This window comes from Gracilinanus agilis, chromosome 6, assembly GCF_016433145.1.
Source record: "Gracilinanus agilis isolate LMUSP501 chromosome 6, AgileGrace, whole genome shotgun sequence".
Classification (NCBI taxonomy): domain Eukaryota; kingdom Metazoa; phylum Chordata; class Mammalia; order Didelphimorphia; family Didelphidae; genus Gracilinanus; species Gracilinanus agilis.
Genome location: NC_058135.1, coordinates 121,985,050 through 122,002,210, shown reverse-complemented (window position 1 = coordinate 122,002,210; position 17,161 = coordinate 121,985,050). Strand labels below are relative to the sequence as shown.

Below are 17,161 nucleotides of genomic sequence, written 5' to 3'. Positions count from 1 at the left end.
AGTGGCAAATGTCAGTTTGTGCCCAAGGAACACCAAGTAAGAAAGTTTAACCAAACTTAAGAGTGCCAAGATATCAATCAGTTTAGAAAGACAGGTTGAGGCAGACTATGAAGGGCTTTAAATGGCATCTTGTGACTCAAGAGTGAGAAAAGATCTTAAGAATAATTGAGAAGGGACAGCTAAGTGGCTCATTGGATTGAGAGCCAGGCCTAGAGATGGGAGTTCCTGGGTTCAAATCTGGCCTCAGATACTCCCTAGCTGTGTGACCCCGTGCAAGTCACTTGATCCCCATTGCCTACCCTTACCACTCTTCTGCCTTGGAACCAACACACAGTATTGATTCTAAGACAGAAGGTAAGGGATAAAAAAAAAAAAAGAATAATTGAGTTCAACCTCCTATTTTGTGGGTGTCACTGAGGGTCTAACAGCACCTCACCAAAACTGTGGCAAAGATAAGACCTAAGTTACATTGCAGAAAGCCAGGTGGAACTAAGGAGGCAGGCAGGTAGTAATGTGGAGTCCTCTCACACCAATTAATGGTCAAGCTCTAATTGGTGATGTAAGATCACTCTACTAAAAAGAAAGAACTACCCTACAAGGAACGGGCTTCTCCAACCTGATTAACATTGGTTCTGAGCAGAATGTTAAACATAGATCAAAGGAGTGGCTCTGCCAGTGGAATAAGGAAGATACATAATGAAGTGGCACTCAGTCATCATGAGGTCTTTCTAGTTGTTTTGTGGGAATGGCTCTGAGTGACAGCAGACCAAATGGCCTGGGACAGAACACCCACATTTTACGAAACAAGAGAACAAAAGCTCAAAGGGTAAGTAGAGAGTAAATAAGTAGGAGAATAGAACAAATTTGATATTATTTCCAGAGAGGTTTACTACCGAAAAGGCAAGATAAATTTGATGGGAATTGGCCAAAAAATAATGATAGCAAGCACAGATACAATCTTAAACTGCAACACACTAAAGTCAAGATATTATCAAAACCAAAGGAAAATAAAGAAAATCACCTAACCAGATATTTTGTAGCAGTTTCCAAGTCATATTCCTTCCCTTTTTGATTTTCTATACTTTAATCTAGGTAGTTATCTAAAACTAATATATTATTACAAATGAATTTTTCTATAGTGAGTTTGGTCCCACATTGCTGTAATGGGACTTTTATTCTGCCGTCAGTGATTCTCAGTACTATTGCTTTTTATATAGGCATTATGCTAAGAATCAGCAACCTTTTAAAGGTAGAATATTGAGGAGGATGATTCAATGTTTGAAAGTGCTGAAAATATATTATCTCAACAGATGCCAGGTACTTCACTTCAAGAAATTAGGTAGCAATATTCTAGAACTGGCCAAGGGAACACATGCAAATTCAAGTAATTAAAAATTCAATGGAATTAAGAGGTCTCTCACTTTTAAAATGCTAATTCTTCATGTCAACTTGAAATCATTCACATTTTGCTATGTATTACTTTCATCAGATAATAAAAAGCAGGTCCACACAAAAGAATTGAGAACAATTTGGTTGGGGAGTGGGGAAGATAAAAGAAGAAAAGACTAGTAAATTTGGAGAAAGGGGCATTAAAAGGCAAGACAGATGTAAGTGAGATTGGCAGTGAGAATTTGAGAAAACCAAAAAGTAGGAAAGGGGTTCAAAATTAAGAGCTAAAGAGAGTTAAAATGGAATCTGAAAAAACAAAAAAAGTAAGGTGAGAGGAAATGGCTCAACTTACTTTATAATTTTACTTATGAGCCTGGTATATTCTTGAAAATCTTTGCACCATGACATCAACTTTGTCTGAAAGTGAGAGATGGGAAGCATATTTTACTTACTTTGAGTATCAGTGATTTTAAATAAATATTGAGGCATGCATTAAAAAGTGACTGTCTGCAATCAGTCAATAAACATTAAGTGTTGGGTGCTGTGCTAAGTACTAGGGATACAAAGGGAGGCAAAAGATGGTCTCTATTCTGAAGGAGCTTACAATGTAATGGAGAGGTAACATGAGAACAAATATATACAAAGCACACTATCAATAGAGAATAAATGGAAAGCAATTGACACAGGGAATGCATTAGAATTAAGGTTTAGGAAAAGTTTCCTTGAGAAAAAGACAGGCAAAAATGATGAGGAAGAGTATTTTGGACACGGGGGAAAGCCAGAAAAAAGTGTGGGAGCCAAGAGATGAGTGTCTAGATAATGGAGCAGTAAAGAGGCCAGGAGGCTAGATTCACTAAATGGCAGAGTACATGCCCAGGAGTCAGGTGAAAGAAGTCTGGAGAGGAGAGGTAGTAGGGAAAAGGGGATGATAGCAGGAGATAGTGGACCCTAAGAGGCAATGGAGGAATAAGACTTCCAAGAAAAAAAATCTTTTTAATGAGACTTTAGACAAATGGAATATGAACATGGTTCAGGCCAGCATAAACTGACCATTAGTTCTTGCTCTAACATCCCATGTTCTTGTGTTCCAAGGATAATATAGGAAAGGATTCTCCTTCTCCTAAAGATCCCTGTAGACCACAAATTGATTTAAAAAACCACAAATTAAAATTATGTATGTTGTATTATATTTTTATTGATCTTGTTAAACATATCCAAATGACATTTTAACATGGTTCTAAGAGTACAGTAGCCTATGGTCCAAGGATCATTCTAGGATAGAAGAGGATGATTAAGGGGTAATGTGATGAGTGAGAATTCTGGGATAAAATTATACTATATTAGATCAGTGATGGGCAAACTACAGCCCACGGCCAGATGTGGCCCCCTGAAATGTTCTATCCAGCTATGCAACATTATTCCTAATCTGACGAATACAAAGAGTAGGGTACCATACAATGAAACTTGGAAAGAGTTGCCTTAGAAACAGACTGACAGATGAGCATTTCCTTTCCTTTGGCCCCTCTTTAAAAAGTTTGCCCACCACTGATATTAGATGACAGTACTCCCAAAATGGTTCAGATGGTAGTGAGAACACATATTACAAATGAATAAGATGGGGCTGCCTGCCAGACTATTTGCTATAATCTGAGGAAGACAACTTTCCATTAAGAACCAACTTGAAGAGCTTCATCTATTTCCTGAATCTTCTCTCCAGACCACCTAAAACTGACTAGAAGTACTACAAAGTGCAAACTGCATATTCATAGAAACTGCTAAATATAAGCATAAATCACTTTAATTCTATGCCATCATTAGATTAAATGCCTGGAGAAACTCTCTGGGGAGGTGAGGAAGATAGGAGTAGGAAGGATGAGAAGGGGTAAATGGCAATTTTCAGGTTGCAAGAAAGGAAATCACACTAAAAAGAGAATATACAATCATTTAAGTGCATTGCTTGTTTTCCCTTCTAATCCATGTATATTGGAGCCAGTGATAATCAACTAAAGCTATTAATCATTTTAAATGTCAACTCCTACTTGAGAAGCTAAAAGATTCCAGTCTAGGAGGAGGTAAATGTGTATATACATGTACATATAGATAGATATTACACACATACATTTGTTTTCTTTTTCCTAAGGAAGCAATACAAATAAATACCATGGGAAGGCTCACTTTAAAAAAAATAAAAACCAAAGCAACTATTTAGGGTGTAGACAACTATTCTGTTCTGTTGTAGTGGCTCCTTTATCTAAATGACAAGTATAACAAACAGGCTGATCAGCATTTTTATCCAACCTTGGCTCTTAGGGCATTTTGTCATATGCTGTATAAAGCTGAAATGGCTTGGCACTTATCTTCACATACTCTGGATTTTATTTAATATTGCCAGAGGAAAAAAAATCCATCAGAGCCACTGAGGCTTTCAGAGCAAACAAATGCATAATTTTATTTTCAAATAACAGAATAGCTTTGAGTCTCTTGCAAACACTGTCTCTCTCAAGTGGTCTTAAATGTGTATGCACTGTACCATTTCATTTTAGTATCTGGAGAATAACAAAGGTATTCCATTTTACTTATTGTGCCTTCTAGATGCTAAATCATCTCAAATACTCATTTTGGACTTAGCAGTAAAATTGTTCTGGTTCTGTGTTATCCGACTACAGCAGGCGATATATAACTTTTACTTTGTATTTTATCTGCATTTACTAAATTCATGTAAGTTGGTAAATACAGGCTGAACAATGGTTTAATTACTTGTCATCATGAGGCTAAATGCTAGGCCAGGAGTAAGCACTGAAAGGTCTTTTAATGGTGAAGAACTAATGAATGTTTTCCAAGCAATTATGAAGATGATAAGCAATGAATAGGTTGAATGCTGATATACTAAAATCTGTTCATTTGCTGAGAGGCCTATCTATCTCTATGTGGACCATATCCAAATTCAGAGAACTAATTAAGGTCATTCAGATTCTACAGACCTATCAATGTACTCTGAAATGTACTACTACTTCTGCTCTAGATAAAGAAAAATAATAAAAATCCCATTAGAAATTACTTGCAAGCAATTCAGTTTTTGAAAAGCAAAGAATTGTGGAAGAACAAGTTCCCATTCGGGAAAACATGTTTTAAAATTTCTGCTTAACACGTTAGAGTTAATAATACCAAAGGTACTAATGATAGACAATGAAACACCAATAACAAAAGTGATTATCAAAAATGACAAAATAAGAGAAAAAGATTAAGCAATTAAAGGTTAAGAATAAAGGCAGATATTTTCTTTGGTGGTATAGAGATCTATGTTTATGTGTCAGAGGTGGTGTGGTATGGCCCTTCAAGGGATAAGGCAGATATATAGCTATTGCTATAGATAGATAAAAATAGATCAGTAATTTAGGGACTCAAACAGAATTTTCTCAGATCAAATTAATTTTTAAAATGATTTATAACACTGGTATGATTTATACCTACTATAAATCCATGAAACCAGTGAATGTTCAATAAATATAATCTATCTTTCCAAACTGTGTCCCCCACAACCCACTCCTTTCTCTTTTCTGTGGAATCAACCAAGAATTAACATGGGCATTTATGGGTAAAAAATCTTAACATCAAGATCATAGAATCATGGATTTGGATCTATAAAGGGTTACACAAGAATATGTTAATACAAGTCCTGAACTATTTTTCATACTAATGCAAAAGGTTTTTGTAATGGCCATCAAAAGTTACTTGAAATGATCAGTCTCTTGCTCTGTCTTCCTGTTGAATCTTTCTAAAACATGGGAAAAGATTCTGAATGCCATAAAGCTCTGGTTACATTAAAAAAAACTCAACAAATAACAGAATGCAAAGCAACATATCTATTTTATTATACATAGAGGTTAGCATACTGCCTCCAAAGCTTAGTACAGCGCCTGGCACATAAGAGGTATTTAATAAGTGCTTGCAGATTGATTAAATAGAGGGTCTTGACTTCCCTTAGTCAATTTGAGAGAAACATACATGGACCAATTTTTGTAGTTAGGTCGTGAGGAAGGGAAGAGCTCATTCCACTCCAATTCTCTACAAGGCTCTAAAAAATAACATGAGGTAGAAGTAATGTCTTGTCCATTTAAGCCCAGAAGAGATTAGTTCTAATTCCCTGATATAGTCATTTGACCTGCTTAAGAATCTACCAATTCCATTTATTAACTTTTTGTGTTGACCACTCATAACAAATTTTAGAAAGCATCTTATAATTTAGATGCTTCTCAAACTCATGAAATTTCTGATTTAAATTGCTATTTCAAAAGTATAAGAAACATTTGTAAAATGAATTGTAGTACCTCCTAATTAAAATCAGACTGACAACAAATATTTACTCAAATGGACTTATGAAGTCATCAATATGGACATTCTTTACAGTGGCACAGATCATAATCTATCATGCTGTCCATCTTGTGCTAATCTTGTTTTAAGTCCTTACCACAGGAGACAGATCCAAAATACTAAAAGTCTTCCTTTACTTCTCTAGCCACCACAGTAATATAATGTAGCACTCAGGCTGTCCATCTGTCTTTTACCTATAACCAGAGCATCATATTTTTCAATCATATATTCCTCTTGACATCTTAATATTGTACTTCAATTTCTTCAGGTGACTTGTTTAAATCCTGACTATGCCAGTGTATGAGCTCAAATCTCTAAACCTTTTTCAGACAAAACTTCTCCATATATAAATTAGGACTTAAGCCAGATGATCTCTAAGGTCATTTTCTTCTGTAAGTCTTTGATCGTTTATTACAATCTGTGCATGCTTTCCATATGCCTGGCACATAGTAGGTACTTAAAAGATGCTTGTTGGCTGACTGATAACCTTAATCAATGGCCACTGAGTGATAATAAATTTCAATTTTGCAATGACCATTGTGTTCTGTGTTTGAGCCATACCATATCCCTAGGTTACTAGAATTAAAATGATGAGCTTTTATTTCTGGCAGAAGTCTGGGGGTAAAAAAAAGAGCAGTGGAGTTTTCTGAAAGTAATTCAGATTACTCTCATATTTATTTATGGCCTTGCCTATTTTTGTTTGTACTATCTTTCACTGATGTACATAATGATAGACAAGATCTATAAGTTGTCTATCTAAATACATACCATAATCTAGACATTTTGTTTAAAAATTCTCTTGTATTTCAGAAAATTTCTAAAAGTCTGCATCCAACTTCTTGTTTTATAGTTTCTATAAATTATTCGGTTAGGGGCAGCTAGGTGGCTTAGAGGATTGAGAGCAAGGCTTAGAAATAGGTTCAAATTGGGTTCAAAATCAACCTCAGACACTTCTTAGCTGTGTGACTCTGTACAAGTCACTTAACCCTGTTTGTCTAGCTCTTACCCTTTGGAAGCAATATACAATATTGATTCTAAGATGGAAGGTAAAGTTTAAAAAAAAATTATTCTTTCTGACTTTTGAAAAAATCATAAGCAACCTTATATAGTGAAAAGAACAACTGAACATGGAGTCAGGATGGATTGAAATTTGAAATCATAATCCAATACTTACTGGTTATCTTGAGGAATACCACATAACCACTCAGTTCTCTTGGAAAAACACGTACATCATAGGTTCTCAATAAATTAATGAATTACATGTATTGAATTCAAATAGGTTATTCAGGCTCTTATAAATATAATTAAATGTTATTATTACTATCATTACTGTAAATTGATACATATATGTACAGAATTATTTAAAATATTATAAGGAGTTGGACTATGTTGTTAACAGCAATGAAGAAAGGTAAAGAATTCAGTAGGTTGCTGAGAATGTCCTACTGAAATTAATAGACAGTACCCTAAATAGCAAATATGCACAAATCAAGAAATTCAGATTGGTGGTTTCCCAAGATGAAAAGATAATCAGAAGATTTTTTCAATTTCTCTCATAGCTGGATACTCTCAAATAATTTTTTATGTAAATACTCTGCTACAACAGCTGCTTTACCCGCCCTTAAATCCAATTAATCAAGTATGGTCAAAAATAAACCAAGAAAAGGGTTCACATTCTGGTATGAAAACAGGTAGATTATGCAAATTAAAGAAAATAATATTGGTAAATAATAAGTAATGCTCACATCTAACCATAATCAAGCTGGGTAGATAATAAACACTTAGGTTTGAGAAGGATTACTGACTGGCAGTGAGCTGCTGGTATATGTCAGGATTATTCATCAGACTGACAGTAATATTAACCACAATCCATTTCAGTTGCTTCAGTTTATCATTTTCTGACTAATGTTAAAAAACAATGTCGTTGAAGGCTGTTTAAATTAAGTGTGGGGCTAACCTATCTGTTATAGTGCTTTAAAAACTGATATTACTAACAGAAAAACCAAATTCATTTATATATCAAAAGGACTCTTAACTCTTAACAGATGTAAATATTTTTAAAAAAATAAAATATATTCCCATAAACTATCAAAATGGATTTTCTATGCAGGAAAGGCAATGATGGAAACAAAATTAAAATCTTGTTATAATTATACCACAGTAGTTCATTTTATATTTTTTTTAAACCTTCAACTTTGTTGATCAGGGTACAGTATTAAATTTAAAGAGGAAGATACCTGCACTGTTTAATTAGATACAAACACTGTTCCAACGGAAACTTGGAAACAGAAAATTTCCACTGGCCATTTGAACTTCAGCATCATATCAAATAAGGTTTGGTTTACTTCATGGGACTTTAAATTCAGTGATTCTTAGAACCATTTTTATTTCTTTCTTAATATCTGGGCAGGAAAAAATCCCATGTCAGCATATGTAATACAAACCTTAAGTTATTTTCAGGAAACTTTGTCAACAAAAAGCTCACAAAGAAACAAATTAGTAATTTATTGTGTGAATTTATATCCCTCTTTCTGAATTTGTATTTTATTACTTTAGGATCCATTTTGTATTGTCATCTCAGATACCTTTCATTCAGATAATTTAATACAAGGGTATTTTTATTCTTTAGTCAATATATTTGAATTTATAAGCCAGATGGAGAAAAGATTCAAAGTCAAACCCATATCATATGGTATAGGTATAAACAGTTACTGAGCATCTAAAAAAAATGTTCCTTCAGTCAGTGACATCTAGATGTTAAACTGATTTCTGTTGTATCTGTTAAAGAACACATGAAAAGGACTGGTATTCATCAGAAACAGTGCTTAAAACTTAAGAGATAAAGAAGTGTTGTCTGATCAACCACAGTTAAAAGCCAGTAGCCAATTCTAAGACAAGATGCAAGTTGGACTTTCATTAAAAGTATGTGTAAGAGGGAATGCACTTACTTATTAAGATACATATTTATCTTAAATGGAAAGTTAGAATGATAAGTGAAATCAAACAATGGTTTCTTCCATGAAAAAGTTTTTTAAAAGAATGAATTAATGCCAAAATAAACCACTGACAGAGTAGAAGTTTATTAAAGTACAATCAGATATAACACAAGCGTGGTTGTTCGGAACTGGTAAGTTTAGGTTTGTCAATTATTCCAACATTTTGACACTGGTACATATAATGAAATGAGTCCACAGTCTTTAGGGCTTGGGGTAGAATTTAGACTTAATTTTTAAAAAGATGTTTTTAAAAAAATTTCCCAATATTTTTATACTATACAATAAGGATGAGTAGTAAATCATAGGAAAGTCTTATTTGACTGAGGCTTCACCTTTCTTTATAAACTATGCATATATTCATTTGACAATGTTCTTCACATAGATGGTAAACTCTGATTCTGAGTAAATAGGTAATTTGTATTTTTTCATCCATCTACAATTTTAGTCTTCTCTGGTCCATCTTTACTTCTCTACCTATCCATGTTCATTTGAGCTGTAAAATTCTCCACCAAGTGTGACCATACATGAATCAGCTATTGACTGTTCACATATCTAGCCATTACTTTTGCTTTTTTCAGATGTCTCCAGTGTCATTTGTTTCTATGTTGTATCACATTGAAAGGATTCCTTCAAAATAGCTATTATATATGTATAAACCACATGCCTGTGTAGATGAGGCAGGCATGGATAAATTACTTTATTAAGGAAGAAGTAATGGAGATATTCATGCTATTCCAGTCTCAAAGATAAGGTACACCTGAAGACTCATCAAAGAGAAGTTCAAACAGGATTTTAACATAAGGAATGGAGAATACACAACTTCATAATTTTTTTTCCAAATTTTAACATCATTAAGTCAAAAAAACATAGAAAGTCACAAATTTAAAAATACCCAAACAATGACTCTTAGAGAGAGATTCAGTCCTACATGACAGACCGGCAAGTTAGAGGATTAAATGAGTTCAAGTTTTCATTAATAATAGGTAACATTCATATAATTCTTTGAAGTTTGTCAAATACTTTATATCTCTCATCTCATCTAATCCTCACAACAATCTTGGGACACAGGTGCTATTATTTTAATACAGATCTAAAAATCAAGTCATCATCCTCAGGTTCACACTGCAACAAAGTGCTTGAGGTGCTATTCAAATTTAGCTTTTCCTGGCTCCAAGTTTACCCTTCTTCTATATCACTCAGCTACTCAAACACCACCAATTTATTGTTTGATTTTGGCTATGTAACTTTCAACACAGAAAGCAGCTTCTGCCTGCAAAACATTTATCTATTAAAATAAAAGTAATATATGAATTTGTACAGTGCTCATCACTTTAAAAGCCTTTTCAAAATACCCTTTCTCATTTGATCACTAGGATCAGCATCTACTCTGGGAAATAAGTAGGACAGATTATCATTATTATTATTTTACTGACAAGTAAACTGAGGCCCAATAGTAATCTCAACATCCAAAAGCCAAGAAATGGCAAATTCACTCTGTTTTTGATTTTTCTCATATTATCTTTTAAGTAATTATTAGCCTAAGCATTAGACAGACATGGACACAAATATATCTTACTTCTACCTAAAATTTAGATATACAATAGATGTATAGACATGCCTAAACTATATCTATATATTTTAATATGCATGCATAGTACAGATTTATAGCTTATATATCTATGGCTATATACACACACACATATACATAGAATACATTTATATAGACAGATATATGGCTATTTAGATATGTGATAAATTGTCCCAAATCTATCATATATCTCTAATTAAGATATAAGACACATATCTTAGGAATGAAAAGTCACCTTAGATAAATCCCTGAAGTTGCTTGGCAGTGTTAGGTCAAGCTCTTCTGATTCATAGTTGGTTAATACCCAAGGGAATACAGGATACTGATTCAAGTCATTGTAGGTACGTCCTAGTAAAAGAAAGGAAAACTCTTTAGAAAGGCATCAGAGATATAGATAGAGAAACAATTTACAGCATTGCTGACTAGCCCCCCTCCCCTACTGTATAACTTATTACCCATTCTGAAGGACTGTAACACCTTTCACTTTTTTTAAACTCCCATATTTAAATACAAATTTAAAATTATAAACTTCCAAAGAGGAAAAGGATTTTGGAAATCATCTAGTGCAAGATCTCTAAAATGCAATATTTGAAGTCAATACAGTTCAAATGGATCAGCCAAAGTCTCATGGAGCAAAGATATGACTGGTATGTGGGCTCTGTGAACATGGGGTTTTGGTCTATTTTAATGTATATAACTTTGAATCTGATCATTATAATTCATGAGGTTTAGGAATTGTTATTCAGTTAGATGGGATAGGTAACAGATAGGGAGAACTCATGACATTCATGAGAGACGATGCTGCTGAAATACTTCTATTAGATAGGGGTAACAAATAATTTTGCATCTACAGACATTTTAGCCATGATGTTTCAACCAACAAATACTTTATCAGTGTGATTAATGAGGAAAATTAACTTATCTGTTTCATCTTTCATTTTTCCTTCTTGTCATCTATTAGAAAAGTTGATTATGGCCAAAGTTAAGGCAATAAGAAGAAAGAAGAAAAGGCAAATGGTCTGAATATAAGCACATATTCTTCTATTTGAGTTCTTAAATGAGTTTTGGCATCTCATAGTGTTTCCCTGGTCAAATATTTCCAGTAATTCTTGTTATTTTTAGGGGGGGGGGTATATACAAATTCAAAGCAGGGAATTGAAGAACCTCCACAATATGACTATGACCTGCCTTTCCGCATTTATTTCACATTGTTCTTCTGAAATTCAAAATGCTATATCCTGTCTTTTTGTGCTCACTAGCCAGATGCCATTCTCCACTTCATCTCTTATTTTTCAAAAACCTCATTTCCCATTAGGATTTAGCTCAGGTGCCAATTCCTCTTATGTAGGCTTCTAAGACTCTCTAGCAAATGTGTTAATATTTTATCTCAAGTAGAGTATAAGTCCTTGAAGGGCTAAATCATTCTTGAAAAGTTTCATCAAACTGAGAGAATCACAGTGGTCAAATCTGATGGTTTGATTTCCTCAATATCCCTGGCATCTGTTTGTACTAGCCGCCTATCTTTCTTTCCTTCTTTCTTCACATACTATAACCATGCTACAATGGCCTGGCAAATATCATTGCTCAAAATAAACATGGCCACTCTTGGCAGTCTAGTGTTATAAATGAGTCAATGTGTAGGTTTGCATTACCTGCAACAGTGTTAAGAAACATCAAATATTCAAAATTAGAAATCTCCCGGTGCTGCCATCGTTGAGTCATACTGGAAGCTTTAAAAAGTTGACGTGGGTTTGCTAATGAAATGCGCCTGCAAAGAAAAAGAAAATGGAATCCACCCTAATAAGATCCAACTCATCTCCCTTTAATATAAAAAACAGCTCAATTTATTTATACTCTGATATTGAAAAAAAATTTTAAGTGTCCTAGTCTAGTTATACTAACACAAAAGAAAGGTTAAACAAATGATTAGAGGGCAGATGCATTTGTTCTATTTCTCCTGGAAAAATGTCACTAAAAAAACACAAAATACCATTAAGATACTCAGTTTTATATAATGAAGTCATTTTTATGTCCTGTTCCAAAATACATGCTGACAATGTTATACTGGTGTTGATACTATGAATTTTATTAAATTAAAATTCCATGTAACAGATGTGTTCCTATGTCCTTATCAATTTAAGTCAGCCTCCTAGAGAAAAAAAAATTGCACCCTTTAGATTATTATTAATATGTAGTAACTATAATCCAATACTTGAAGCAGAGGGGTCATTATAAAATAATAATTTGTATTTCTCTAGAGCACCAAGTAGATGAGAGAAACTGCTAAAGGGAACATTGAAGGTTTACTAAGCAATCTGAATGTTCATCATGGTATGTTGGAGTCAAAAGGGTACTGAGAGATCACCAAATTCAAATCCCTTTTTTTACCAGATGGGGAACTTGAGACCACCAAGTAGAAGAGGCCACAGAGCAGGGCTGGAGGTAAAGCCCTGGTTTTCTAATACCTAATCAGATATTACACCACTATTCAGAAATAAATGTAGTCATGGAAGGAGTGTTTAAGCAAGTGTAAAAAAAGGTCATACTTTGGGCCCCAGGCTTTGCTTATCATCGAAGCTTTTGAGCAGTTAGTTCTCATTGCCTAGAATTGGAATTGATCCAAGGAACTTTGGCCTTGGCCTCAGGAGTTTATCCTTAAGACACTATGAGAGCTACATTACATTTTTACACATGGATTTGATACTGAAATAATTTCACATTGTAAGGAGAATGAGAAAAGGAGGAGACAGGTGACTCTAGATTAATGTTCAAATGAAATGTAGCAAAATAACAGGTTTTTAAATAAATCTATTATAAGCAAATTAAAAACCATCAAAGCTTTATTTAAATACTTATACAAATGTACTTTAAACATTGTAACTTTCATAAATTAGTTATTTTTAAGTGTCCTAGAAAAAATTTAGGTATACTATGAGTACTTTTAAAAGCAATTCTTTATTCAGTCATTTTATTAAGGATAAATGCTTTTGCTATAAGAAAAATTACTCCAAGGTAGTTTATGTTGTAAATCTGTATCTTTGAATGTGGTATTATTTTAATGGGGGACATGCTTATGCTTTTAAAATATACAATTATAGAAACACATAATAAATGGGAACAGTGATTTTCCCATATCTCCTATAATTTTTATGACTAAAAGGACCTTTCAATCTTTGTGTCTTTGTTTCTTATTTATAAAATGAGACTATAATTATTCCTTTATATCAAAAGTGAATTAAGTTTAATGACAGCCAAAGGCAATCAAAGGATTGCTATTGGGCAGCTGGGTAGCTCAGTGGATTGAGAGCAGGCCTAGAGATGGGAGTTCCCAGGTTCAAATCCGGCCTCAGACACTTCCCAGCTGTGTGACCCTGGGCAAGTCCCTTGACCCCCATTGCCCACCCTTACCACTCTTCCACCTAGGAGCCAATACACAGAAGTTAAAGGTTTAAAAAAAAAAAAAAGGATTGCTATCATGACAATTTTGTCTTCATAAAACATCACATCACTAAAGATTATAAAAATGTTTTAAATCACAGAACACTACCTGGTTTGAGGCAACCCAAAACTAGTTCCAATGCCAACACGAGGTAGACAATTGACCACTTTCTTTACCGTAGCAGTGTCTGGAAAGTTGAACATGACAGCAACTACAAACAAAAAGAGTATGGAACATGTATTCTCAGTTGCATCATACTTCATGATCTAATAAAAACTGTCAATTATAAATTCAGGTACTTGGTAGGCTCTGAAACTTATTCTATTTTCCCACAGTCTATAGCAAATTAAGCATGTCTTAGTCCAAGCTTCTAAACTCTTTTCTCAGACCCATTTCCTCTTCTAAACACTGCCTGGAATTCCAACAACTTTTGTCTTATTAACATTAACATGAAGCTGAAGTAAACTAGTTATATTATTTGAATAAAGAGAATGTCAGCATGTCATGTTTATCTCTCTGGATTTATAGAATCAGCTTTGCAAAAGAAATTAAAGTTTCTACAGTTTTTAAACTAAATGTATGAAAGCATGTAAAAATTCAGCTGGAAAATGATCATGTTATCATTTTTACTTATACTAGTATCTAAATTTCAAGAAAAGATTTTGTTTACTATGGAAGTATATTCAATATTGCTTCACACGTCCAAAACAATGTGACTTTATAGCAAATTCACTTTATATGCCTAAAAGGATTAATTAACATTTCTCAAAAGTTCTAAAAATGTTTTCTGTAAATAAATGAACATCAATGAAATCAAAGGAGCTTAATTTTGATCTACACACTTGCCCTATTGAATATGTAAATTTTAATTGATTATGGCTACTAATATATATTTGACTTTCTTAAAAAAATTTAAACTCATGTAAAAATAGTACTGTTTATATGCAGGTTATTTTTAAACAAAACCACAGGGACAAATTAAGAACAACATCTTAATTTGGTCATGTTTTAAGTAGAATTTGGTTTAAGAACAAAAAATATTCACATGAGCACATGTAACAAAGATCACACACACATCTTCAACTTTGCAAAAATGTTATATCTGGTTAGAGAAATTACACAAGACATGGAAAATTTAACACATGGCCCCACCAACAAGTTTATGGGGAAAGTAATTCCTTGTTTATCAAGTGTCTATAACTTCTTGTCCTTAAAACTTAAGGTGATTTGAGAGACAAACGTATTGTAAATGAAATACACAAGAAAAGAAGGCTGTATGTTACTAACAGGCAACTAAAGTCCTGGGAGAAATAGCAATAGACAAACAGATAAAGCAAACAGATAAAACAAAATTCCTCAAAAACAGAAAATAAATAAGGCTGTGTAAGTCATAAACATAGTCAGGGATAAACTCCTTTGAGACAACTAAAATGCAAATCAGTATAAAAGTGTGAAAGAACTCACTGATTAAGAGAATGTCTGCTTTTTAAAAAGTGAAAACAATTAAAAAGCAAAGACAAATATTTTCCAAAGTAAATTTTCCATCACAAAGAAAGTTTATCTACAAACACATTTGAATTTCTAATGGGAGGAAAAACAGAATATTCTTATAAATGCTTTCTAAATTTGAAAAAAACTTGTGGGTTCTAACAGGAGAAAATAAAACATTTTCACCTACCTAGTCCTAGTGCCTAAAAAAGTGAACACTGGCCTACTTTCTGATACTACTTTCTTTTAATTTCCCTTTCTATGATACTACTCATACACTGAGTCAGTTAGTTTCCCTCTTGAATCCCATATTGCCTGCTTTCCTTCTCTTAATAGGTTTTACAGAGCTCCATTTTAACCCACAAATTGAATTTGAATTCCACTTTGAAGAATGATGTAATACAAAGTATCCAAGAATAATTCAGTGCTATCTGCTGATAGTATCTTCTTATAAGACACTGGATTTGACAGGAGATAAATGTATATTTGACTCTCTAAAACAAGTAAGATTCATTCCAGCAGAAATTTAAGCATCAAAGAAAGACTGAGAAAGCCAAAATGCCATAGCTAGTTAAATTTCTTGATCTATCCCACAGATGTAAAGCCCTAATTTTTTGGTATAGTTAAAAAAGGGCACAGACATAGATATAGCCATAAAAGTATGGTAGATAGAAACTAAAATCCCTACAAGATATAGTTCTATTATACTAGATGTGTGTGTGTATATAAACACACACATATGTATATGTGCATATATATATATATATATTTGTAATTATGCCAAACAATAACTATTCTCAAGGGGGAAAACTACTAATGAACTTAAAAATTAAGAAATGGAGCAGGAAAATTTAAGGATAGTGTATAATACTGATTGTCACAAAAAATAGGAAAGTATTTAGTAATGGTACTTTCTGTTTTTACAAACTCCTCCAAAAATGAGCTATTTTAAGACAGGAAGATTGCACTTATAACTATGAGTTATTTACAATATAATGTTACCTCTGTTTGCCATGAAGATCTCTAATGCTGTATTCTGTAGAAGATAACGCCGGGAAAATATAGACCGAATTTCTGAGAACAGCCATTTTCCATGCAGTCCTTCTGTATATGCCAGGATCTAGATGCAAGAGGGGAAAGAGGAAAAGATAGGACAATTTAAATCACCATCAGTAAAGAATCATTTATTTATTTATTTGTATGGAGCCTGTTTAATGGGGGAATCATATGATCAAGAAGGCATTCAGATATATGGCGAATTTAAAAAATTACATAGAGAATTTCTGAATTGGAAAGAACCTCAGAAACTAGTCCAACTTGTACCTGAATAAGATTCTCTCTATTATATCCCTTGAAATTATTCAATCTATTCAATCTATTTTTGAAGACCTCCAGTTAGTGAGAGCCCTCTGTTTCCCAAAGGCAATGTATGCTAGTCTTTTCTACCTGTAACATGTTTTGTGAGTGAGTGTATGTGTGTGTGTGTTTGTATGTATGTGTTTTAAAGGGGGTGGTAATAACCATCAAAGTATTCAATCTAGAATTTTTAAATAATTAAAAATTTTGAAACTTCCAATATGAAAGTTTTTCATCAGATTTTGATATGTTTTTATTTTCTATGTATATAAAAATATAACTTTTATGTATACATCCTAATGATTCCTGGGAAAAGAGAAAAATAACGAAGGATTATTGAGCAAAGAGTCATTTAAACTCAACAAAAGTTACAATATTTTTCTAACATTAAAAAGTCAAGTTCATGAAAACATATGCAAAAGAATTACTGTTAAATTCCTCATTTTGGCAATAGTCATTCATTCTAAAAGCATAAAAGTTGCCTATAAGACGGTAAGCATTTTTTCAACTAAAAGCTAACTACAAACCTGCAAA

General features: G+C 33.2%; 1 protein-coding gene across 4 annotated transcripts in view; it reads right to left on the bottom strand.

The window, feature by feature from the left end:
• LRBA (LPS responsive beige-like anchor protein) overlaps positions 1-17,161 on the bottom strand; it is a 686,065-nt gene that overhangs the window by 199,574 nt on the left and 469,330 nt on the right. For all 4 annotated transcript variants that reach the window (XM_044680734.1, XM_044680732.1, XM_044680733.1 and 1 more), the window contains exons 40-43: positions 16,274-16,391; positions 13,892-13,994; positions 11,997-12,112; positions 10,580-10,692 (exon numbers count right to left, since the gene is read on the bottom strand). In XM_044680734.1, coding sequence (XP_044536669.1) covers positions 10,580-10,692; positions 11,997-12,112; positions 13,892-13,994; positions 16,274-16,391 — 450 coding nt within the window. The remainder of the gene's footprint in view (positions 1-10,579; positions 10,693-11,996; positions 12,113-13,891; positions 13,995-16,273; positions 16,392-17,161) is intronic.